Source organism: Chrysochloris asiatica, unplaced genomic scaffold (genome assembly GCF_000296735.1).
Source record: "Chrysochloris asiatica unplaced genomic scaffold, ChrAsi1.0 scaffold00207, whole genome shotgun sequence".
In the NCBI taxonomy this organism is placed as follows: domain Eukaryota; kingdom Metazoa; phylum Chordata; class Mammalia; order Afrosoricida; family Chrysochloridae; genus Chrysochloris; species Chrysochloris asiatica.
This window is the reverse complement of record NW_006408725.1, coordinates 5,142,084-5,152,247: the sequence shown is the minus strand read 5'-3', so window position 1 is coordinate 5,152,247 and position 10,164 is coordinate 5,142,084. Positions and strand designations below refer to the sequence as shown.

The 10,164-nt window shown below is 41.2% G+C and overlaps 1 protein-coding gene across 1 annotated transcript in view; it reads right to left on the bottom strand.

The window, feature by feature from the left end:
- MROH9 (maestro heat-like repeat family member 9) overlaps positions 1-10,164 on the bottom strand; it is a 257,235-nt gene that overhangs the window by 28,406 nt on the left and 218,665 nt on the right. The window contains exons 14-15 of the mRNA XM_006872660.1: positions 8,321-8,462; positions 3,573-3,745 (exon numbers count right to left, since the gene is read on the bottom strand). Coding sequence (XP_006872722.1) covers positions 3,573-3,745; positions 8,321-8,462 — 315 coding nt within the window. The remainder of the gene's footprint in view (positions 1-3,572; positions 3,746-8,320; positions 8,463-10,164) is intronic.

Genomic DNA, 10,164 nt, shown 5'->3' with positions numbered 1-10,164 from the left:
TTTGTTTCTTTGTGGTGTTGCTGCTTCTTTGTTCTGTTTGTCTTTCCCTGTTGAATTCTTGATTTTTGTGTTCTTTCTTGTGAGTTTCCTCATAGTTTTAATGTTTTCATATTCTTCTTGGATTCTCCTTCTTTTGGTATGTTGTGAAGTGTTAATTTTCTTTGAGGTTTCCTTATAGTCCATTGACTTTTCTGTCCATTTAGTGCAGTCTATTTTATCCTATAATCCAACTGACCTTCTGACTGTCTGGATCTCTGTTCCTATGTGTTCACCTTCTTTTGCATTGTACTTGTTTTGGTCATAGACTGACCTCCCAGAGTCTCTGGGTTTGTTCTTATAGTTTTGTTTTGTTAACAATTCTTGTTTCTGTTGACTTAATTCAGGGAGGTGCTGCCACGTACGTCAGTCTCTGGTTGTTGTCTGTTCTTGTTTGTTCTCAGTCCACAGAACTCCCTCTAGGATGTTTTGTAGTGCAGGGTTGGCTTTGATGAATTCCCATAGTTTCTGTTTATCCTGGAATGTTTTGATTACACCATCATTTTTGATTGACAGCTTTGCTGGATAAAGGATTCTTGGTTGGCAACTTTTTTCTTGCAGGGTTTTATATATGTCTCCCCATTGCCTTCTCACTTGCATGGTTCTTGCTGAGAGATCTGAGCTTAGTCTGACTTGCTAGCCTTTGTATGTGAGCCTTCTGTTTTCTCTTGCTGCTTTCAGAAGCATCTCTTTGTCTTTGAGTTTGGAGAGCTTGACTATGATATGTCTTGATGATTTTCTTTTGGGGTCCACTCTTCCTGCACTTCGTTGGGTTTCTTGTATGTTTATCTTTTCACTTTTGAGGATGTTAGAGAAATTTTCTTCCAGTAATTCTTTGACTATTTCCTCTATGAACTTGTGAGATTCTTCTTGTTCTGGAATGCCAGTAATTCCTACGTTATTCCTCTTCATGTTGTCCAACATGAATCTTAGACCTTCCTCTGAATTTTTTACCCTTTTTTGTGTTTGTTCTTCTATCTTAGTGGTATTGAGAGACCTGTCTTCCAGCTCACTGATTCTTCCTTCCATTTCATCTACTCTACTCCTCTGCTCTTTCAGAGTGGTTCCTATTTCTGATATTTTGTTATTGATCGCTTGGACCTCTTTCTGTAGGTTTTCGATTGTTACCAATGCTGTATCTATCTTGTTTGATTGTTTCTGTAGCACTTTCCTTACTTGTTATTTTTCTCAATGACATTGTAAAGTGTTTTGAAACATTTTATAGTCATTTTTCTGAATTCTTTCTCAGGCATTTCCAAGACCTGCCCTCCTTCCAGCATGGAGCCCAGATCTGCTTCTGGATCATTTGTCTCAGATATTTTATCTTTTTTTCTGGACATGTGCTGATATGGTCATCTGCTTTTGCTTCTTGGACATGTTTAATGTTAATCTGTGGTCCTAATACTAAATTGAGTATGTATTTTGGTAATTTTTATGTTTTCTGATTGCTTCCAGGAAGATGTAGTCAGGATGTGGTCTTCTCTTTTCACTCTTCTTATTGCTTAATTCAGAGTAACTTTCACAGGTGTTGCCTGTGTTGTTGGTATATGGCAGCTGGTATTGGTTGTTGCCTGGGTTTTGGTGTTTTATAAAGTGTTATTGCAGCTTGGCTTTTTGGCAGCAGTTGCTGACTCTTTTTGTGTAATGTAGGGAGACAAAGAGTTCTCTCATAGTAGAAGGGAGGCTATGTGAGAGCCAAACAACACCAGTCAGGTAGAAAACAAAACCAAAATCAAAATAATAAAAAAAGCAATAATGAGAGAAAAACAAAGCAAGACAAAACAAAAAACCCAATGGAAAGAACAACAACAACAAAAAGAAGAATTCAGCACCAGCACCAGAAAAAACAACAAGATTGAATAAAGCAGTCTCTAGTCACACACACACACACACACACAAAAAAAAAAAAAAAAAAAAAAAAAAACCCATGGGAAAAAAAAGAAGAATTCTGCATCAGAAAAAACAATAAGAATGATTAAGGCAGTCTCTAGTTACATACACATACCACCAGCTGGTGAGCTCGAACCACTGACTTTGCAGTTCAAAAGGCTTTGCAGTCTGGCACATTAACCCACAGAGACACAGCAGGACTGCTGTTTTACTGGTGGTAAAAACCAACTCAAGGCATCTCAGCTTGGGCTGGCTTGTGCCTTGATGGGCAGGCCTGAACCTCGGAGGTTGGGCAGAGGGGGTGGAGGGCGGGGTTAGTGGCTGCAGGCAGATGGCGTCCATGTCTGATGACATCAAAAAATGCCTCTCTCTGTCTCCCTGCACTGTGGGCACCCGCCCTGCCCTATATCCATGCCGATAACGCCTCCCGTGGCAAGTAGGCCCCTCCCCCCGCCACGAAGGGTTGTGTTAGTTCCTGTGGTCCCGCTGGCTCTCTGGGAGAGCCCGCCATCCGAATGGGTCCGCTCAAGCCCCGCGCTCCAAGCTCCGGAGTGGGCGGGCACAGTCCCGGGAGCGGGAGCTGAGTGCAGGTGGGCAGAAGCTCAAAACCCCACAACTCCCCAGCAGTTTGATCTTTCGAAAAAGCAAGTTCATCATGATGAAGGCTAAAGTCTTACATTTGCCCAAAGGCTGTCTGTCTACCAGGCGGGGGCCTCCCCTGTGCGATACCACCCACCCTTTCTCCAGAGCCTGCATCTCGCTGTTTGCTTTTGTAAAGATTGTTGTTATTATTAAGTGCGGTCGAATTGGTTCCACCCCATAGCATCCATGTATAGGGTTTCTGAGTTGCAGCTGGTGAGCTTGAACTGCCTACCTTGTGGTTCAAACTGACTTTGCAATCAGCGCATGAACCCACAAGGAAACCCTGTGGGAGTAGTTCTATTCTATCATATATAGGGCTGTTAGGACTCAATGACACAATAGGAACAACAACAAAGTTATACTTTGGAGTATCTGAGTAGCACACATGGTTAAGCATTTAAGTTGTAGGTGAAAGATTGGTGATTTGAACCTACCCAGAGTTGCCTCGGATAACAGCCCTGGTTATGTGCTTCTGAAGGTAAGGTAACAGCCTTGAAAATCATGAGTCATCCTGAGCTGGAAATAACACTATAGAAACCATCACCACCACTAGTCACAACAAAGTTAGACTTTATCTTTGCTCCAAAGACAGAGATTGTTCTTTGATTCTTTCTTATGGATAAACTTTTCTAGGTTTGAATAGTGTGCTGTGCAACTGGTTCCTTATCATTGTGACCCTGTATAGGGTTTCAGAGGCTATAAATCTTTATAAGAGAAGAAAGCTTCATCTTTCTCCCCAGGAGTGGCTGTTAGTTTCAAACTACTGACCTTGTAGTTAGCAGCCCTACACGTAACCCACTATGCTACTAGGGCCCCATGTAGTTAAGAAAAAAAGGTGGTACTTAACGTGGCCAACATTGGAAATCTCTGGAAAAGAAATGTTGGCTCTGCATTAGATGACCATTTTTGTTGACATGTTCTATGATATGATGCCAGTGCTTCTGCTTGGGGTCCAACTGATCTGCAAAACCTAATGATCTTACATAATTAACTGTGAAACTCACGTGATCCATCAGAGGACAGTAGCTGGAAGCAATTCTGGTGCTCAGAGATGAGTAGATCGTCTTGTTCAGTTTTCCTAAAAGTTTTCGGAGGGTGATCAAGGCCCGAATTACTACAGTCTTGTCTTTGGAAAAGAAGGCATCCAGGATGGATAATATTAAGCTGTCAACATTTTCTATCTAAAAATAGGAGAAGAATGGTGGGATTGGAATTAGAAGGAGACTTGAGAAAATGTATCAGGATTACTCCTTTGAAATCCCAAAAAACTTTCTGAGTTGACCTCTGGGAAACATGCAGTCATGTATTGAAGCAGACTTACAAAGTTGTCAAAAATGCTATGAGCTAGTTTTTTAAACAAACAGCTTCATGATAAATAGAGAAAAGATTGAAATTGTCAAAGATTTTATCTTACTTGGATCCACATTCAATGCTCATGAAAGCAGCCATAAAGAAATCAAATGACATTGCATTGGGCAAATCTGCTGTTAATAATAATAATAATAATAATAAAAAGCGTTCAAGAGAAAAGATGTCAGTTTGAGAACTAAGGTGCACCTGACCCAAGTCAAGGTAAAGTGCCCTCATAAGCATGTAAAATTGGACAATGTATTGAAAAGACGATAGAAAAAGTGATGCATTTGAATTACTGTGTTGGTGAAGAACGTATAAGACAGACCAAAGAAGAATTGGTGCATTTGAATTACGGTGTTGGTGAAGAACACTGAAAGTTCTATGGACTGCCAGAAGAACAAACAAATCTGTCTTGGAAGAAGTACAGCCAGAATATTACTTAGAAGCGTGTTTGTATAGAGTTCATTTCTCGTACTTTGAACATATTATCAGATGGGACCAGTCCCTGGAAAAGGACATCAGACTTGGTAAGGTGGAAAGTCAGCAAAAAAGGAAGACCCCCCCACCCCCCAATGAGATGGATTGACAGTGGCAGCAACAATGGACTTGAACATAAAAACAATTGTGAGGATGGCACAGGACCAGACAGTGTTTCATTCAGTTGTACATAGGCTTGATATGAGTGGGAGGCAACTCAACAACACCTAACAACAGTGGTGGTGGTGGTTGTATGTCGTGAAATTGTTTCCAACTCATAGTGAACCTGTATAGGGTTTTCAAGACTGTAAATCTTTTTGGGAGCAGAAAGCATCATGTTTCTCCTGCAGAGCAGCTAGTAGTTTTGAACTGCTAAGCCTGAGATTAGCAGCCCAACTCATAACTACTATGCTACCAGAGCTCCTTAACAATAGTAGTAAATGTTTTTAAAAACAACCATTACTAAAAGTTAAATTATAAACTTGCATCTAAATAAAAACACTGGTAATGAGTACTCAAAATTCATCACTTTCTAATTATTTTGCTGTATTTTACTATTATCTGTGCTCTACAGTTTACATGTGGCTTCTGTAAATCATAAAGTCAGTGGTTCAATCCCACCAGTCACACTGTGGGAGAAAGATGAGGCTTTCTGCTACCATAAATATTTATAGTCTCAGAAACCCTATACAGGGTTGCTATGAGTAGGAATTGACTTGACAGCACTTAACAACAGATTATTTAGGGTACCTCAGTAGTGAAAGTGGTTTGCAAATGTATGATAACCTAAAAAAAGACTGGTGTTTTGAGCTCTTTGAGCACCTCCATGAAAGAAAGGCTTTGCAAACTGCTGCAGTAAAGCCAAGAAGACTCTATGAAGCAATTCTCCTCTAATGAGCGCTTCTGTAACATATGAGGTGACCGTGAGTTGGGGACCAACTTGACAGCAGTTAACAACAACAAGAAGTTATTTATATCAATGCACCTGTACGATGGTGGTGGTGGTGGTTGTGTGCCATCGTGTCAGTTCAGACTCATAGTGACCCTGTCTATGTAAATCTTTATGGGAGCAGAAAAGACTCATCTTTCTCCTGTGGAGCAACTGGTAGATTTGAACTGCTAACCTTGTGGTTAGCAATCCAGTTCATAATCCACTATGCTACCAGAGCTTATTCTGTATGATGGTGGTTGTGTGCTGTGGAGTCGGTTCCAACTCACAGCGACCCTGCATAGGGTTTCTGAGGCTATAAATCCTTACAGGAGCAGAAAGCCTCATCTTGCTCCCAGGGAACAGCTGGTAGTTTCAAACTGCTGACCTTACAGTTAGCAGCCCGACTCATAACCACTACACTACCAAAGCTCCTTTGTCTGTATGCTAGAAATAATAATTTTATAGTCTTGTGAAGCTCTTTTCAACTCTGTGATTAGTGATGTCACTTGATAGCTTGCAAGCAGCCACAATGGTAGTATTTACACCAGGTAAATTGAGCTTGTTTTCTGGGGAATCTGTTAGCTGCATGACTTTTAAAGTGGGAAGGTGGTAGTGATCTCTTTGTACATAAAAGCCACTGAACCACTGAGCAAAGCCACGATTCCAGATCAGACTCAAACAGAATATAGAGCAAAGAAAAACATGACAAGGAGGCATCAAATAAGATAAAGAAAGGCAGTACATAAAATAAATGAAGAAAAAGAAATACGTACAGATTTTGAATTGATAGCATTTGTCAATATAATGACTTTAAGTAGAAAAAAATGTAGAGAAATAGACTATGTGAGGCCCTGAGGTTGTTTGTAATCTGGCTGAAGAGTTGAGTTTTTATGAAAGTACATGAAATTTCTTCACTACTTCACTCACAAGGATCCCTGATGGGCCATCAGTTAAGAGCTCCACTGCTAACCAAAAGGTTGGCGGTTCAAACCTACCCAGTAGCTGTGAAATAGAAAGGCATGTAAGACTGCACTCAAGAAAGCCCTTTTGGTTGGTCGGTTACATGCAGGGCCAAACAGTGTTACATTCTATTGAGCACAGGGTCGATATGAGTGTGGGTCAACTCAATGGTGTCTAACAACCATGGTGGTAGTATACCGTGGAGTTGGTTCTGACTCAGCTACTCTGTATAGGGCTTCTGAGGCTGGAAATCTTTATGGGAACAGAAAGGCTCATCTTTCTCTAGCGGAATAGCTGGCAGTTTCAAACTGCTGACCCTGAAGTTAGCAGCCTAACTCATAGCCACTACGCTAACAGAGCTCCTTCAAGAAAGCCCTATAGGGAAGTTCTAATCCGCCACATAGGGTCCTTATGAGTACAAATGGATTTAATGGGACCTAACAACAACTTCCCTTTCACTCTCCTGTCTGACGTTGCCAGAGAATCTTCCTGTCAGTTGTTAATAACATTGAGAATGGTGCTGGACAAGGCCATAAAAAACCTGCTCTTTAGAACTAACACTGTTAATAAATACACTGTCTTCTATGATTTATTTAATTTAAACAGCACATAGCTCATTTTGTTCTGAATGCAAATTGGGTGTCCACTGACAGGCTTTGAGCTTTCAGAGATGATGCTCAATGGAAAAACAAGGATTTATCGTGAGATGTATTAAAATAAGAATGATTTATAGAACATCTACATTCACCGTTTTGTGCAGGGTAGTCTGGAATGCATAAGAAATTACAAAAGCTACGGGCAAGAGGTATGAATGATAGCGTGGGGAATAATGTAAGGCAGTGATTCTCAACTGTAACCTGTATCAGAATCACCTGAAGGACTTTTGAAAGCACAAATTTCTGGGCTCCACCCTCAGAGATTCTGTCAGGTTTGGAGTGGGGCCTGACAGTTTATATTTCTAGTCAAGTTCCCAGGTAATCTTGATGCTTCTGGTTCAGGAAATTTGCTCGTCCTTTGGCATCCACTGATGCAAAATATTATATAAGCTAGTGCTCATAGTTGACATGGCTTTCAGTGGTATGAGGATACTGGTGATCACATAATACAGGGAAGTTCAAAATGATGATTGAGAAAGAAGAAAACTGTAGTATATATGTTGTTGTTGTGAAGTGCTGGTAAGCTTGAACCACCAACCTTACAGTTCAAACTGCTTTGCAGTCTGGCATATTAACCCACAGCACCATACCAGGACTCTGTAATATGTATGTTGTTGTTGTTACGTGCCGTGGAGTTGGTTCCGACTCATAGCAACCCAGTACAGGGTTTCCGAGGCTGTAAATCTTTACGGGAGCAGAAAGCCTCATCTTTCTCCTGCGGAACAGCTGGTCGTTTCAAACTGCTGACCTTAAGGTTCGCAGCCTGATTCGTAACCACTATGCTACCAGAGCTCCTCCGTAATATATATAGGGGAGGGAAAAAAGTATTATGAGTGGAAGAAAAAAATGTTTAAGTGTTCTGAGGAAGGAATTCATTGTGTACAGATGTGTGTGTGTGTGTGTGTCTATCCTGTTTGTGTAGGACAATGTTGACAAATAAGTTCTGAAATGAATGATTTTTTGAGGAAAAAGTGTAAATAAGGCAATCAATCTTCTTAGTTGGCGTTAAGACACTTCTTCCCTTCAGTTCCATTTCCTCATTGACAAAGCACTAAACTTTGGTATTATTTTGACTCTCCAAACTCATAGTGACCCTATAGGGCAGAGTAGACCTGCTTCATAGGGTTTCTGAAACTGTGAATCTTTACAGGCTCAGACTGCCTCCTCTTGCTCCCAGAGAGTGGCTGGTGGGTTTGAACAGAAGATTAGCAGCACAATGCTCAACACACTGTACCACCAGGTTCCTTTTGGCTATTTAGAAACTGAAAAGTACTCATGTTTTATCCAACAGGATACTGAGCAATATCAAAATCTCAGACTATGACTTTGATAGTGCCGGAAGACACAAATCACACACACATGCACACACACACACCTACCTCATTGACAACAGGTGCCATGCTGGCAATTTTCTGCAGGCTCAGTTTGCTCACTGAAGGGTTTGTGTCATTGACCCAGTTTCTGAAAAGGACCAAAAATTCTTCTGGAAAGGGGTCCCTGAAGAAGTTGTTCAAGAGCTAAAGAAAACAAAAAACAACAGAAACAAACCAGTTAATAAATTTATGAACAGGTTAAATGGCAAGGTTCAAGATTTCATTCACAAAAATCAAGACATTTCTAGTAAAACTGGAACACAAATCATTCCTAAACTTCACATCTGTTTACTTATGCTTACATATACTCCAATTAATATAGAAGAAGGGAGAAGTAATAGTCACAATGGAAAACAGATGCCTTATTTATAGATTTTTACATATTCACATATACATATCCTTTGCTCCTACCATTGTTGGGAACAACGGAGCAATTTGATTTAAATCACATCTCACTCTGTGGTTTGTAGTCATATAGGTGAGTTCCTTGATAGTGAGTGTTTATAGACACAGGTACTGGTGGTGGTGATGGTGATGGTTGTAGGCTGTGGAGTCAGTTCTGACTCATTGCATCCCTGTATAGGGTTTCCAAGGCTGTAAATCTTTACAGCCTTTTGCCTCAGAGCGAATGGTAGAGTTGAACTGCTGACCATGCAGTTAGCAGCCCAACTAAGAACCCACTATGCTACCAAGGGTTCTTATATACACAGCTAGCATCCATTCTGACATACACCTCCGTGGTGCCATAAGGTATTTTTCATTTGTTTTGGTTTTAAAAGGAAAAACAGCTTTCCTCTTAACAGTAAGCACTGGACTGCTAACCGCAAGTCCGTTAGCTCAAACCCACCAGTCAACTCCTCAGAAACACAGGGTCACTATTAGTCAGAACCTATTTGACAGCACTTAACAACAATGGCTTTAAAGATGTCAAATCCAGACTCTTGCAGCACTGGACCACAGGTAGGATTCAGGCAGATGAGGCAAAGGACATGGTTCTGGGTGCAGGCTGTCAGGCTTTGTCTGGTGGGCAGGCAGCCGGAACTGGGAGTGGGGTTGGACACACTCTGCTCCCTTTTGACTAACTTCATTTGTTCAGCTCTCCTGTCATTGCCACCCTATCAACCACTGCTGCTGGGTTCTGTTCCTCTGACCTCAGTCAGCAGCCTGAGCAGAAGCAGAGACACCAGCCATGTAGAGAGCAATCAGAAGTGAACTCCTATAAGGTTTTAATAATGTGTTAGCCTAATACCCAAATCACATAATGTCCTGTTGCACTGAGCATACTGTGGACATTAAGTGACTCATACTAGGGTGCCACAACTTTGATAGGTTAGTCACTGTGCTAATAAATTGTGATATTGTTGTAGTTGTTAAGTGCCATCGAGTCGGTACCGACTCATAGTGAGCGTATGCAAAGCAGAACAAAACACTGCCCAATCCTGGGCCAACCTCACTACTTTTGCCACGCTTGAGTCCATCGATGCTGCCACTTGACCAATCCATCTTGTTGGGAATCTTCCTCTTTTCCTCTGACCCTCCACTTTACCAAACATGATATCCATCTCCAGTGACTGGTCCCTACTGACAATATGTCCAAAATATGAGAGACGAAATTTGGCCATCTTGGCCTCCTCCAAGGAGCACTCTGGCTACACTTCTTCCAAAACGGATCTATTGGTTCTTTTGGCAGCACATGGCACTTTCAATATTCTCCTCCAACACTGTAACTCAAAAGCATCAATTCTTCCATGTTTTCCTTATTCACTGTCCAGCTTTCACATGCATATGAGGTTATTGAAATTACCATGGCTTGGGTCAGGTGCACCTTAGTCTTCAAGCTGACATC